This window comes from Liolophura sinensis, chromosome 12 (genome assembly GCF_032854445.1).
Source record: "Liolophura sinensis isolate JHLJ2023 chromosome 12, CUHK_Ljap_v2, whole genome shotgun sequence".
NCBI classification, from domain to species: domain Eukaryota; kingdom Metazoa; phylum Mollusca; class Polyplacophora; order Chitonida; family Chitonidae; genus Liolophura; species Liolophura sinensis.
Genome location: NC_088306.1, coordinates 20,533,873 through 20,550,446, shown reverse-complemented (window position 1 = coordinate 20,550,446; position 16,574 = coordinate 20,533,873). Strand labels below are relative to the sequence as shown.

General features: G+C 40.4%; 1 protein-coding gene across 1 annotated transcript in view; it reads right to left on the bottom strand.

Annotated features, from left to right (window-relative positions):
- Positions 1–2,088: 2,088 nt before the first annotated feature.
- Positions 2,089–16,574, bottom strand: part of LOC135479069 (propionyl-CoA carboxylase beta chain, mitochondrial-like) — a 46,361-nt gene continuing 31,875 nt past the window's right edge. Inside the window, exons 11-17 of the mRNA XM_064758787.1 lie at positions 16,085–16,166; positions 15,314–15,437; positions 11,953–12,060; positions 11,442–11,542; positions 10,829–10,927; positions 10,230–10,329; positions 2,089–6,043 (exon numbers count right to left, since the gene is read on the bottom strand). Coding sequence (XP_064614857.1) covers positions 5,922–6,043; positions 10,230–10,329; positions 10,829–10,927; positions 11,442–11,542; positions 11,953–12,060; positions 15,314–15,437; positions 16,085–16,166 — 736 coding nt within the window. The 3' untranslated portion in view covers positions 2,089–5,921. The remainder of the gene's footprint in view (positions 6,044–10,229; positions 10,330–10,828; positions 10,928–11,441; positions 11,543–11,952; positions 12,061–15,313; positions 15,438–16,084; positions 16,167–16,574) is intronic.

Here is a 16,574-nt window from a genome sequence, read left to right as displayed (position 1 = left end):
ACCAACTGTTGAACTTGAATTAATTGTTACCTGGAAAATTACAGTTGATCAAACACAGCAGTCTGTAATTCTTACAAGAAGATGCTGTTCTCCAAACATGTCAAATCCTATCTGTTAATATCACACCTAATATGGAACAGTTGATTTTGTGATATTGAGTGATGTGGTATTTTAAATGCTAGATAGGTAGAATCAGTTTGAGCACAGTTGCTGCAGACTGCATTTGTTGCATTTATTGCATTTATTTTTGGGTCTGTACAGTTCCCCACTGTAATGTGTCCAGACAAAGACACAGGAAGTGTGTGTAGTGAACAACAGGGTGGTTGTTCAGGTGATTTAAATGGCGTTCTATTTGACATTCACAACATTCTGTCTGTCTTTCTAGAGTTTTGTTGCACCGTGCAGGATGCACCTACTCATGCTGTTAAGTTAAATTAATTGATTGTGCTTTTGTTTTAATGGCAGATGTAAATTCACAATGTTCCCAGTGTGTGTATGGAACAATTTTGTCTTTGTCTACAAAGCCTGTCTTAACCCAGGGAGTAAGTAAAACTCTTCGCTCTGCTGGAGTTACTGCCCTTGTTTGCAGATCTGTGATCCTCAACAACAACACTGACAGCGACAGGCACTCCCTCACACAGCTTTTGCATCTTTCTTTTCTCATCATAATAATTGAATGGTTTGTTGTCATGGAGATAATGTTGATGTTTGATAGGGATAACTTGGTTAAACTGTGTCATCTGTCATACATATATGTATGTACTGTGTTTACATATTAATCTCATTCATAAAAACCAATAAATATTTATTCTGACATCTGTTTTATCGTTGTTCATTTATTTGCGCAGTGTAGTTTTCATTTAATTTGTCAAAGGTTGCTGGTTTAGCCTGGGCTTACTGGTTTCCTCCACTCATCAAACTGAGCACTATCATGTAAGTAAAATATTCATGAGTATGGGATTAAGCATACTGACATACAGTATCTTCCTTTGGTACACGATGCTGTCGTAGCCCATGTCAGGGTTTTGTTATGCATTTGGATTGCATATTAAATTTAATGCTGTTTACAAACAAAACTTGGAGTTTGTTTGCCTGTTAGGTTCGCTTTAATGATTTATATAAAGGTGAACTATTGGAATTTCTTTCAGTAATAAGTATTATTTCACATTTTATAAATATCGCTTTTATTTTTACATTTTTAATATTTTACACCCAGATGCCATGAAAAGGAAATATTTGTTTCGTGACATGATGTTCTAATCTGAGCTCAGCAGTATGATGTCATAATACATATACAGTAGACTTTTAAACTAATACATTGTGCAATAATAAGACCCCATCATACATAAGCAACTTTGAAATATCTAGCTCAACTGCAATGGCCTAAGCTTGCTGTTGATTGGTGTTAAATGTATGAACTGTACGGAGGGAGTGAAAGAGAGAAGCAGCATGAAATACGCCATTTCTGCCACATTTTCTTCATTTTTTGGCAATCCTGGGTCGAGTAACACCTAAGACCTTAAAAGAGGGAGTTGTAACTTCCTGGCTTGGCGTTCAGCATGAAGAGGATAGTGCAACAACTGGTTGACCTGTATCAGTATTATGGCTCAGTAACATGGCGTGGTAGCGTACTTGCCTCCGGTGAGTCATCTAAGCGAAGCAGCACTAGATAAAAGAGCGGTGGAAATCCGTCCTGCAACAATGACGCACATTACATGCACTCTAAGGATTCCTTCGTCATCATATGACTGAAAAATTCTTAAGTACGATGTTAAACCCTAAACACTGTTTCACTTTTTGGGGTAGAATACAACCCAGTACTGCTTAGTTTGGTAACTGGTCAATTCCCTTGAATGCTGCACATGCTTGGGATTTGTAACAAGGTTCAGTGGTATGGGTTACACAACGAACTCCGCTACGGCAGCTTTAAACCTTTAATTATAAGGTTAATAAGTTGTGGGTAAATGGGTAGAAATCAGTAACCATGGAAACTGTCATAAGTGAAGTCACAATCTGTTCATGCTAAAGCAACGTCAGATTCCAAGCTGTTTTGGTAAATGTAGAAATGCTGTATTATTTCAGTGCCTTTAAACAAATGAACTCAAAATTTGTCTTACAGATGTTAATTAAATTTTATTGAATGAAATTTAAGTATGATTTAACCATGACATCTCCACACACAAGACAAAAGCACCGTATTACTGGTCAGCTGAACATGGGAACGATATGTGGAAATGGAACAAATGTAGCACTTACAGCAACAAAAATAATGAAATTACAAAGGAGAGAGACCTCTGAAAAACTACATGATGAAGAGTGTTCACAAAATCCTGTTTTATACAGGATATACATTAGTTTGTACCAACTGTAGCCTTGAGGCAAGAAAGTAGCACTGACAGTAAGAAACTTTGCGTAATAAATCTAGAGTAAGAAAACATGAAAACATCACCTGGAAAGTAATTAGTGTTTTTCACCTGCAGCTTGGCCTGTAAAAATACACTTTCAGAAACAAATATAGGCCTAAAATGACACTTTTGAGCCAACACTGTCATATTTTTCTGAAAGGAAATAAATAACATTTCTCACATAAATAGAAACTCTTGTAAGTGGCCCTATTAAAGGTGGATGAATTGATCTGAATCCATCAAAATATGGAATACTGTAGTTGTCCTGAACCAGATATAGACCCATACATGTAACTCAATGGCTGGGAAGAGACAGTCATCTAAATGAAATCTCACATTTTTGACAATTCCAGTCTGATTTCCAATACAGTAAAATTTACCCAAAATTGTTCCCTGTCCCCTTTTTATTACCCTGGGGAGGTATTTACATCTATTCCAGTTGCCCATTAACAACAGAAAACTGCAGGTACCTCTATGTAGGTGAAACGAACACACCACTGTAATAACTACAGTACTGTCCGCCAAGGTAGTTACATCCACACAACACTACATGTATGTATGTATACCTTGTGAAACACCGACTTCGAACAAATGTTATCTTATGGCTGTGAAAAATGGCTTTCCTTTAGTATCCTATTTGTTTGTGAAAATTTGGAATTTGTAACATTTCTATAAACAGTATTACATGTATATAACAAAAAAAGTGGTTTTGCCTTATTTCTGTGGAGATACATGTAGTTTTTATGACATTTTAATAAGAATAAAAATGTTTTATATTCTACTGTTATTCTATTGTGAACTTTGCATGGTGAAGCTAGGGTGTAATCATATATGACAATAAGGTTTTGCATAATCAGCAGAAAATCAAATACCATATGCCATCTAAAGTTTGGACTGTAAATATGTCCTTTCAGAAGCACATAAAATCATTTAACTGATACTTCTGATGCCAACACTTAAAGAGCCATTTCAGCCCAGATTCTTCTATTGATGAACGGAAGAAGAAAAGTAAACTGTTTCCTGTCCAGCACAACATGCGTGTTTTCATATACCAGGCATGGATTTTCTCAGGTCTTCAAATAATCCTACTAATACTGAGTGCTTACAGCAACAAAATTTTCAGCCATACAAATTCCTCGAGCGACGTCATTTTTTCTGGAGTGACGTCATTTTTTCTGGAGCGACGTAATCTGCAGCATCTTCAATCACACTAAAGCTTTTTCACGGATGACGTGGTCTTCTGAGTAGGAGACGTCAACAGGAATTTTGTGGAGCCATAGTAGCATCAGTTGAATTGCCCAAGAAGCTTAACATATCTTTACGTGATAACCGTTTGTACATACTATACATCCATGTCACATAGTAGCGATTTCACACTGAAATGGGTGTGCACCGGAATGGCTCTTTAAGCTTTTCTGATAAGAAGCTATCAAACTGGACAAAAACTCTTAACTGGCCCTATAAGACAAGTAATCAGTCAGAAAAAAGCAAAATGTGTCACTTAAAACCAGCATCTGTGAAACACTGATTTTCATAGCCATCAAACAACTGGATTTCAGGATAACAAATATTAATTCTACCTAATCCATTATCAAGATACAATCAAGAGATTCAAAAAGTTCACATGATGGAGATAAACTCTGATAACAAATCTGTAATAACATGATTCTTTCTGGTCCTCAAATGACACCTTAGAAATTTAAGATTTTAGACACAATAGATATCCTACTTGTACACAAATAAATTACACAACATTATATACTTTTTTATGGCACAGTTTTTTTGTTTTGGTCATACCTTAGGAGCGTTTCGCACAACGAAACTGATGTACAACCCAAACGCATCACTCTGAGACTACATGTACAATAAATGCAAAATATGATTATATATGTATATATTTATGTAATATTTACCAGCAATTGTCTGATGCAACAGGAAACTGTAACACCTCGTGAAAATGCAGTTCTATTGATTTACTTTCACTGTGATTCACATCATACACTACAAATATTTCATCTGATTTGTATCCACAGTATGACCTTGACACGTATGGTTAAGATGCACAAACTGGAGAAATGGATGCGCCACCCATGGCAGACATACTGATTTACCTTGAATTTTAGCCAATGAAATGCATTTGTAAATATAAGTCTGATCACTCTTGTACATGTAAGTAACATCAGCTTGCTTAGAGGTGAGATATTTTCAGTGTTAAAAATTAAACGCTTTTCCTTACACCTTCTCTGTGTGCAATGTGTAGAGTTCTTCACGCAACACCTGCATAATCCTGTCTGATGAGATTTAAATTTTCACTTCTTCATTAAACTTCCTAACTTTGCTCTTTTGATTGCAATAACGCAGTGATCCAGTGAGTCTTGTTGGCAAACATGATTTGGGCCTCACAGTGGTTTATTTATTTATTTGATTCGGATTTTACACCGTACTCAAGAATATTTCACTTATACGACGACGGTCATCACTACAGTGAAAGGAAATTGGGAAGAGTCCTGAGTTGGGGAAACCCAAGACCATCTGCAGTTTGCTGACAGACCAAGGTAACCGGCAATGCTTGTGTTACACCCATGAACAACAATGGCTACCTGCTTAAACTGTGTGTGCAGGAATTATGAGATAGTATAAAACATTTAAAGCTGTTTTCTGACAAGTTGAGCAGTGTTCTCTGATGGAGATACACTGGCCTGATTCCTTAGAGACTTTGGAAGCTGATGACATGGAAGTAAATGAATGAGGATAGATTTTTAAATAAAATTTTCAAAAAAACAAGAAAAAAAAAAGGAAAACAAAATACATTCATGTCATTATGGAATTAGTAACAAAACAACTGAAGCACTGGTAGAGAGTGTTGGTTTAGCACTGTTGCACAAACAGTTTTAGTACCCAAACCCCACTTTAAAAACTTTTACTTAAATGAATGTGTATCATAATTAAAATCAAATGTTAAAATGTATGAAAGCAAAAGAATCTGAAAAAAAAACAACAAAAACTATTATTCCATGCCTCACAAAGCTAAAAAACAAATTTTTTTTAGCAACAGTTTTATCAAATACAGTAGATTACCAGTAAAGAAAAAGTCCTCAACCCATCATCATTCTACTCTCCCTTTTATATACTAGTAAATGCATCACAAAATGCCAATTGTACATCTGAAGTATCTAAACCAACAAGTGTACAATTACTGCCATGTCTTAATTTTGAAATAGGAATTCATACCAGCATATACTCAATAAACTATACGTTCATTTAGCTCTCTTAAGTTACCATCCAGTTATTCCTTACCCGGGAATCTCATTAACATGAAACCTTTTTACTGTTACATTTGCACGACATTTACATGTAACAGCTCCTGAAACTCCATCAATAGCACTGTCTTTAATGAGACAGGTTAATGTTTGATACAGAGACTTAACACAAGACTTACTGTGTTGCAGAAGGTTCTACAGCATCACTTGGAACAGGGTGAAAAAAAAAAAAAAATGCTGTTTTTGTAGGAGTTAATTAGAGAGGAATATTAGCATGTTTCTTCCATGGATTTTTCAGTTTTTTGCTCGCCAGGACATCTAAATCTTGACAAATCCTCTTCCGTGTCATGTTAGGTTCGATGATGTCATCCACAAAACCTGAAAAACAACAAAACAAAGCTGATCACCTGGAAATATGCACACTCTAATTTCTCGACCTTTCTGTGCTTTCTGTGCAATTTATTCACACTTATAATTTCATTCTGGAGACAGAACTACATTGGTTGGATTGGCCTATTTCAGGGCTTTACACAAAGTATAATTTTATCAGTCTACTGAGAATAATGTCCACAGAATATGCTTGAATAAATACCTTGAAAAAATGCGAAAAGTTTGAAGAATTACAGTAATGTGAAAATACATGTAAAATTTGAAATTTCATTCAGCCTTACACCACTTCATTAGCAGAACAGCATAAAGTATTACATTTTCTTTAATGACTTGTTGTCAAATATCTTTTGGGGCCTCTGTGGCTCAGTTGGTTAGTGCACTAGCTCAGCCTAATGAACCAGGAGTCTCTAACCAATACGGTTGCTGTGAGTTCAAGTCCAGCTCATGCTGGCTTCCTCTTCAGCCGTACGTGGGAAGGTCTGCCAGCAACCCGCGGATGGTTGTGGGTTTCCCCCGGGCTCTGCCCGGTTTCCACCCACCATAATGGTGGCCGCCGTCGTATAAGTGAAATATTCTTGAGTACGGCATAAAACAACAATCAAATAAATAAATAAATAAAAAAATCAAATATCTTTTGGCCAGCTTGCCTCTGACTGCAAAATAATAAAGATTAGCTGTGTTTCTTCACATTAAAATTTTCAAATGCACTTGGTTCCTTATAACAACATAACAAAGGACAGCATATTTACTAACTGATAGACAGATAGCAACAGGGATGCTTACTGGTCACAAGCATAAATCTGTCAGGATTTTCTTTCTATGACTGCAAAAATGGGTCTTATAGTGATCTTTTGTTGTGTTTCCCAACTCCATCATCAGGCATAAAACTGGGCACAGTGCATGTGAACAGTTTAAATGTTTTAGCACATTAAGCACTGTTCACATAATCCAAACATATATACTGAATAAAACCTTCTCAGTAACAACAGACATATGTATATGGAATGAAACCTTCTCAGTAACTACAGACACATGTATACAGTATGAAACCTTCTCAATAACAACAGACACATGTATACTGAATGAAACCTTCTCAGTAACTACAGACACATGTATACGGAATGAAACCTTCTCAATAACTATAGACACATGTATACGGAATGAAACCTACAGACACAAGTATACGGAATGAAACCTTCTCAATAACTACAGACACATGTATATGGAATGAAACCTTCTCAGTAACTACAGACACATGTATACAGTATGAAACCTTCTCAATAACAACAGACACATGTATACTGAATGAAACCTTCTCAATAACTACAGACACATGTATACGGAATGAAACCTACAGACACAAGTATACGGAATGAAACCTTCTCAATAACTACAGACACATGTATATGGAATGAAACCGTCTCAATAACTACGGACACATGTATATGGAATGAAACCTCCTCAATAACTACAGACACATGTATACGGAATGAAACCTCAGTAACTACAGACACATGTATACGGAATGAAAACTTCTCAATAACAACAGACACGTATACTGAATGAAACCTTCTCAATAACTACAGACACATGTATACGAAATGAAACCTACAGACACAAGTAAATGGAATAAAACTTTCTCAATAACAACAGACACATGTATACGGAATGAAACCTTCTCAATAACTACACATACTCGCTAAATAAAAGACACTGAAAGTGAGCAGGTAGATCAAAGGAGTCTCCTGCAAAACACTCAGAGCGAGTGATATTGGCATGCCACCTGGAGTATAGGCCTACCCTGGCCTATATCGCCAGTCTTTCCTAGTAAAACTGGAACTGGTAAGCCACACCCAAAGTTCAACTGAGGTAGACTCAGACGTCTGTAATTATTGAGAAGGTACGGTAGCTATCATAGTAACATTAGTGACTAACACCTGGTTGACTAACATCAGTCTAACTCACCTCGTACTGCAGCAGAGAAGGCATTAGCAAACTTATCAACTAGTGACTAACACCTGGCTGACTAACATCAGTCTAACTCACCTCATACTGCAGCAGTGAAGGTGTTAGTACACTTATCAATCAGTGACTAACACCTGGCTGACTAACATCAGTCTAACTCACCTGGTACTGTAGCATGGAGGTTAGAAAATTTCTTAACTTTCAACCAGTGATCAACACTAACTCACCTGTGACTGGAGCAGCGAAGAGACTGGCAAACTTCTTAACATCAAATAGTGACTAACACCTGGCTGTCTAACTCACCTCCTACTACAGCAGTGAAGGGGTTAGTACACTTATCAACCAGTGACTAAGACCTGGCTGACTAACATCAGTCCAACACCTCATACTGTAGCATGGAGGTTAGAAAATTTCTTAATTTTCAACCAGTGATCAACACTAACTCACCTGTGACTGGAGCAGTGAAGAGACTGGCAAACTTCTTAACATCAAATAGTGACTAACACCTGGCTGTCTAACTCACCTTGTACTACAGCAGGGAAGGGGTTAGCCAACTTATCGACTAGTGACTAACACCTGGCTGACTAACATCAGTCTAACTCACCTCGTACTGCAGCAGGGAAGGGGTTAGCAAACTTATCAACTAGTGACTAACACCTGGCTGACTAACATCAGTCTAACTCACCTCGTACTGCAGCAGGGAAGGGATTAGCAAACTTATCAACTAGTGACTAACACCTGGCTGACTAACATCAGTCTAACTCACCTCGTACTGCAGCAGGGAAGGGGTTAGCAAACATATCAACCAGTGACTAACACCTCGCTGACTAACATCAGTCTAACTCACCTCGTACTGCAGCAGGGAAGGGATTAGCAAACTTATCAACTAGTGACTAACACCTGGTTGACTAACATCAGTCTAACTCACCTCGTACTGCAGCAGGGAAGGGGTTAGCAAACTTATCAACTAGTGACTAACACCTGGCTGACTAACATCAGTCTAACTCACCTCGTACTGCAGCAGGGAAGGGATTAGCAAACATATCAACTAGTGACTAGCACCTGGCTGACTAACATCAGTCTAACTCACCTCGTACTGCAGCAGGGAAGGGGTTAGCAAACTTATCAACTAGTGACTAACACCTGGCTGACTAACATCAGTCTAACTCACCTCGTACTGCAGCAGGGAAGGGATTAGCAAACTTATCAACTAGTGACTAACACCTGGCTGACTAACATCAGTCTAACTCACCTCGTACTGCAGCAGGGAAGGGATTAGCAAACTTATCAACTAGTGACTAACACCTGGCTGACTAACATCAGTCTAACTCACCTCGTACTGCAGCAGGGAAGGGGTTAGCAAACATATCAACCAGTGACTAACACCTCGCTGACTAACATCAGTCTAACTCACCTCGTACTGCAGCAGGGAAGGGATTAGCAAACTTATCAACTAGTGACTAACACCTGGTTGACTAACATCAGTCTAACTCACCTCGTACTGCAGCAGGGGAGGGCGTAGCAAACTGATCAACTAGTGACTAACACCTGGCTGACTAACATCAGTCTAACTCACCTCGTACTGCAGCAGGGAAGGGGTTAGCAAACATATCAACTAGTGACTAGCACCTGGCTGACTAACATCAGTCTAACTCACCTCGTACTGCAGCAGGGAAGGGGTTAGCAAACTTATCAACTAGTGACTAACACCTGGCTGACTAACATCAGTCTAACTCACCTCGTACTGCAGCAGGGAAGGGGTTAGCAAACTTATCAACTAGTGACTAACACCTGGCTGACTAACATCAGTCTAACTCACCTCGTACTGCAGCAGGGAAGGGCGTAGCAAACTTATCAACTAGTGACTAACACCTGGCTGACTAACATCAGTCTAACTCACCTCGTACTGCAGCAGGGAAGGGCGTAGCAAACTTATCAACTAGTGACTAACACCTGGCTGACTAACATTAGTCTAACTCACCTCGTACTGCAGCAGGGAAGGGGTTAGCAAACTTATCAACTAGTGACTAACACCTGGCTGACTAACATCAGTCTAACTCACCTCGTACTGCAGCAGGGAAGGGCGTAGCAAACTTATCAACCAGTGACTAACACCTGTCTGACTAACATCAGTCTAACTCACCTCGTACTGCAGCAGGGAAGGGCGTAGAAAACTTACCAACTAGTGACTAACATTAGTCTAACTCACCTCGTACTGCAGCAGGGAAGGGATTAGCAAACTTCTCGATGTACTCCTCTTCGTGATCGTGTTGGTTGTCCTTACCCCGGAATATAATGGATACAGCACCCTAGAGGAAAGAAGGAAACACAGACTGACTGATAAAGTAAGCAATACCAGTGACACAGTCTACAAAGATTTTAAAACACGTCCTGTGCAAACAGAAATATTGTAAATGTAATTCTACGCTCTAAAACTCTAATAAAGTTTAATACATACTTAACCTGTAAGAACAAAGTATACTTCAATATATTCAGTATGTATATTCAGTCCTTCACAAAAAAAAAAACCCTTCAATGGTCCTACAAGGTGAGCGAATCAATCAGAATCAAGCAAAATGTGTTACCTGAAAATCTATTATTTGATTGGTGTTTTACGCCATACTCAAGGATATTTCACTTATACGACGGCGGCCACCATTATGGTGGTAGGAAACTGAGCACTGCCCGGGGGTAACCCAGGACCATCCGCAGGTTGCTGGCAGACCTTCCCACGTACCCTGAAAATTACAACACATGTACATCAAGCGTACAAAACTTGTTGATATATTGTTACACCTGTTCACTTACCTTTGCCCCCATGACAGCAACCTCAGCAGTAGGCCAGGCATAGTTCACGTCTCCACGGAGATGTTTAGAGCTCATCACGTCATATGCCCCGCCATACGCCTACACAAAAAACCAGAATCTTAATCAATTCCCATACACCTTGCTTAGTGGGAACCCTAGCCCACATCTAGTACAACAAAACAGTCCCGCCAAGTGAAGGTTTTAATGCATGTCACAGTAAACAGATTTTCAGGATTCCACGTTCATATCTTTCATAAAATTTGGGCATGTTTTACCTTTTTGAAAATTATTTTCGTGATTTTATTTAGTGGGAATCCAAACAGATTCACCTGCCCTTTTGCAGCAGGCGAGTCCATGCTGCCAAAGTGTTGCCACCACTGAAGTATCATGTCGAAGACACCAGACATGACACCCCACCCAGTCACGTTATACTGATAATGGGCCAACCAGTCCTGTTTCCATGCTCTAACAGCTCAATGCTGAGCGACAAGCGAGGCAGCAACAAGTACCACCTTTGGTAGTCTTTGGTATGACCTGACCTGGGTTTGAACCCAGCTCTCTCGACAATTAGATTAGTTATATATAGGAATGGGTATCCAGGTGAACATCTTACCTTCCTAGTGATAACTGTTATTTTGGGGACAGTTGCCTCAGCATAAGCAAACAGAAGCTTGGCTCCATGTCGGATGATTCCTCCGTACTCCTGGTGAGTGCCTGCAAGAGAACAGTCAGAGAGCTTTGTGACTTTATGGCGTGTGAAATTCATCTTTTTTTTTCACAGCCTGATTTCTATTTTTACCCTCAAAGCTACATTTGTATATGAACCACTTCCCTAGTAATATACAATAATTCACAAAGGTGACATTTGACATCAGATCTTGCTTACAGAAGAATATGGTGAAGAACATATTTTAACTTAATATTGGAACAGAAACATCTCACTTCAAGTACTGTATTTTGGGCTAAAAGTGCATTTTTAGATGTAAAATTTGGTCATGAAACATTCTAAACAGCCCTCAATGCAGAATTCTAAGATGAGTACAATTTTCAGAATAATGCAAATTAGGTACAGTTTATTGATAGAAATTTTACTTCAGACAGCTTCTTGTCATTTTAAGTCATACCTGGTAAAAATCCTGGCACATCAACGAAGGTGATGATAGGAATGTTAAAGCAGTCACAGAAACGGACAAAGCGGGCTCCCTTGACTGAGGCATTGATATCCAGACACCCTGAATAATGCAGAACAAAAAGGAGTCACAAAAACAAACAAAGCGGGCTCCCTTGACTGAGGCAATGATGTCCAGACACCCTGAATAATGCAGAAAAGAAAGGAGTCACAAAAACGGACAAAGCGGGCTCCCTTGACTGAGGCATTGATGTCCAGACACCCTGAATAATGCAGAACAAAAAGCAGTCACAAAAACGGACAAAGCGGGCTCCCTTGACTGAGGCAATGATGTCCAGACACCCTGAATAATGCAGAACAGAAAGCAGTCACAAAAACGGACAAAGCGGGCTCCCTTGACTGAGGCAATGATGTCCAGACACCCTGAATAATGCAGAACAGAAAGCTGTCACGGAAACGGACAAGGCGGGCTCCCTTGACGGAGGCACTGATGTCCAGACGCCCTGAATAATGCAGAACAGAAAGCAGTCACAAAAACGAACAAAGCAGGCTCCCTTGACTAGGCATTCATGTCCAGACACCATGAATAATGCAGAACAGAAAGCTGTCACAGAAACGGACAAAGTGGGCTCCCTTGACGGAGGCATTCATGTCCAGACGCCCTGAATAATGCAGAACAGAAAGCTGTCACAGAAATGGACAAGGCGGGCTCCCTTGACTGAGGCATTCATGTCCAGACACCCTGAATAATGCAGAACAGAAAGCTGTCACAGAAACGGACAAAGCGGGCTCCCTTGACTGAGGCATTCATGTCCAGACGCCCTGAATAATGCAGAACAAAAAGCAGTCACAGAAACGGACAAAGAGGGCTCCCTTGACTGAGGCATTCATGTCCAGACACCCTGAATAATGCAGAACAGAAAGCTGTCACAGAAGCGGACAAAGCGGGCTCCCTTGACTGAGACATTCATGTCCAGACACCCTGAATAATGCAGAACAGAAAGCTGTCACAGAAACGGACAAAGCGGGCTCCCTTGACTGAGGCATTGATGTCCAGACACCCTGAATAATGCAGAACAAAAAGCAGTCACAGAAACGGACAAAGCGGGCTCCCTTGACTGAGGCATTGATGTCCAGACGCCCTGAATAATGCAGAACAAAAAGCAGTCACAGAAACGGACAAAGCGGGCTCCCTTGACTGAGGCATTGATGTCCAGACGCCCTGAATAATGCAGAACAAAAAGCAGTCACAGAAACGGACAAAGCGGGCTCCCTTGACTGAGGCATTCATGTCCAGACACCCTGAATAATGCAGAACAGAAAGCTGTCACAGAAACGGACAAAGCGGGCTCCCTTGACTGAGGCATTCATGTCCAGACACCCTGAATAATGCAGAACAGAAAGCTGTCACAGAAACGGACAAGGCGGGCTCCCTTGACTGAGGCATTGATGTCCAGACGCCCTGAATAATGCAGAACAAAAAGGAGTCACAGAAGCGGACAAAGCGGGCTCCCTTGACTGAGGCATTCATGTCCAGACACCCTGAATAATGCAGAACAAAAAGCAGTCACAGAAACGGACAAAGCGGGCTCCCTTGACTGAGGCATTCATGTCCAGACGCCCTGAATAATGCAGAACAAAAAGCAGTCACAGAAACGGACAAAGTGGGCTCCCTTGACTGAGGCATTCATGTCCAGACGCCCTGAATAATGCAGAACAGAAAGCTGTCACAGAAAGGGACAAGGCGGGCTCCCTTGACGAAGGCATTCATGTCCAGACACCCTGAATAATGCAGAACAGAAAGCTGTCACAGAAACGGACAAGGCGGGCTCCCTTGACGGAGGCATTCATGTCCAGACACCCTGAATAATGCAGAACAGAAAGCTGTCACAGAAGTGGACAAAGTGGGCTCCCTAGACTGAGGCATTAATGTCCAGACACCCTGAATAATGCAGAACAGAAAGCTGTCACAGAAACGGACAAAGCGAGCTCCCTTGACTGAGGCATTCATGTCCAGACACCCTGAATAATGCAGAACAGAAAGCTGTCACAGAAACGGACAAAGCGGGCTCCCTTGACGGAGGCATTGATGTCCAGACGCCCTGAATAATGCAGAACAAAAAGGAGTCACAGAAGCGGACAAAGCGGGCTCCCTTGACTGAGGCATTCATGTCCAGACACCCTGAATAATGCAGAACAAAAAGGAGTCACAGAAGCGGACAAAGCGGGCTCCCTTGACTGAGGCATTCATGTCCAGACACCCTGAATAATGCAGAACAAAAAGCAGTCACAGAAACGGACAAAGTGGGCTCCCTTGACTGAGGCATTCATGTCCAGACGCCCTGAATAATGCAGAACAGAAAGCTGTCACAGAAATGGACAAGGCGGGCTCGCTTGACGGAGGCATTCATGTCCAGACACCCTGAATAATGCAGAACAGAAAGCTGTCACAGAAACGGACAAGGCGGGCTCCCTTGACTGAGGCAATGATGTCCAGACACCCTGAATAATGCAGAACAGAAAGCTGTCACAGAAACGGACAAAGCGGGCTCCCTGGACTGAGGCATTGATGTCCAGACACCCTGAATAATGCAGAACAGAAAGCTGTCACAGAAACGGACAAAGCATGCCCCCTTCAATGAGGCATTGGTGTCCAGACACCCTGAATAATCGAGAACAGATAATAGTCAAAGAACAGAACAAACGAACAGGGTTCCATGTTTGATTCATCACTGTGATCTCAAGTGACAATCAGAAGTATGCAGCTCCTAGCCTCAAGAGATGATATACATGTAGTCTGATATTAATTTAAAAATTTATTTATTTGGTTAGAGCTTTACACTGTACTCAAGAATATTTCACTTATACGATGATGGTCAGCATTATGGTGGAAGGAAACTTGGGTAAACCAAGTCTAGTAAATGCACATGATGGAAGTGATGAAAACATAATTCATGTGAATTTATTTATTTATTTGATTGGTGTTTCAGGCTGTACACAAGAAAATTTTACTCATATGACGGCGGCCAGCATTATGGTGGGAGGAAACCGGACAAAGCCCAGGGGAAACCTATGACCATCCTTAAGTTGCTGACAAACCTTCCCACATATAACTGGAGAGGAAGCTAGCATGAGCTGGACTTGAACTCACAGTGGTCACATTGGTGAGAGGCTCCTGGGTCACTGTTAGCTGCAGACAGATTGTTGTGGGCACCATACCTTGCCAGGAAAGTTTAATACACTACATGTATTAGCGACAAAACATCTCGAGCTAGTCACAGACAAAATTTAGAATACCAAGGCTAATTTTTTAATCCATGCACAAGATATCAATGCTGTCTGAGAAAACCACCCACCTGCCGCAACCTTAGGCTGGTTTCCCACAATTCCCACGGTGCGTCCATTCATTCGAGCAAAGCCAATGATGATATTTTTGGCATAGTTTGGCATAATTTCAAAGAACTCTCTCTCATCAACAATCTGCGGAAAAAGACATTTGCAAAGACCATGACGAATGAGACGTGAAAAAGGTGGTCAACGTTATCAGAAATTGTTTGGGTATTTATTTATTGTTTGATTATTCTTCAGCTATTTTTATCTGAGAAAAATATTATATAGAAAAATAAATTTAAACAGAAAACGGTTAGACTTATTTTTATGACATTACTTTCTTTGTTTATGACTTACCGACTAGAAAACATTCCAGAATATATTTGTAATCCTTGCATCTTAATTTCTTATTTTATTATCATAATACATTCTTCCACTGGTGTTTTTGTGTGTCAATGTGATAACAACACAGCATTTTGAGTAATTTTAGGCTAGCGACGTCACATCAATGCATTTTTTCGTTTTTTAACTAATTCTGCCAGTCCAAGGGAGTCAAAACATGGTTCAAGGGGGCAAAAAGACATAGTGCAAGGGGGCACGTAACTTTCTACTACTGAAGTACATACATGAACTGTAAGAATAAACCATAACTGAGGTAAATTAACAATCATATTTCACTGGTTTGACCATCTGCCTGCCAGCTCTCACACTGTCAACGCTGCTCTGATTTCACTCTGTATGCTGTAAGTCTTTTATTATATTTTTTTTTTATGCAGTACTCCAGACTATTTACTTACACCGTTCACCACATCCTTTATATCATAGGCTGCTGTAGTTTCCAGTGGGACCACGGTATCAAGACCTGGAACCAGGCGATCCCTGAACATTGGCAGAAAGTGAAAAGACAAAGGATTATAAAAATCTGATTTCTGACTGTCATAGGAATTAGGAATGAGGCAGTGAAACATCCTTCCATCGAGTGAGTGAGTGAGTGAGTGAGTGTTTGAGGTTTTACGTCGTACTTAACAATTTTTCAGTCCTATAACAACGACAGAGTCATAGAGTACATGTAATGTGCCTCCTTGTTGCAGGACGGATTTCCATCGCTCTTTTATTTACTGCTGCTTCACTGAGACGACTTACCGAAGACAAGTAAGCCGCCCCGTCCAAGCCATTATACTGATACGGGTCAACCAGTCGTTGCACTGTAGGTGACGAAGGAGATGAACTGAAAAATGTGACTGGTAACGGTTTTGTCGGGATGTAAGTGAGTGAGTGCTTGAGGTT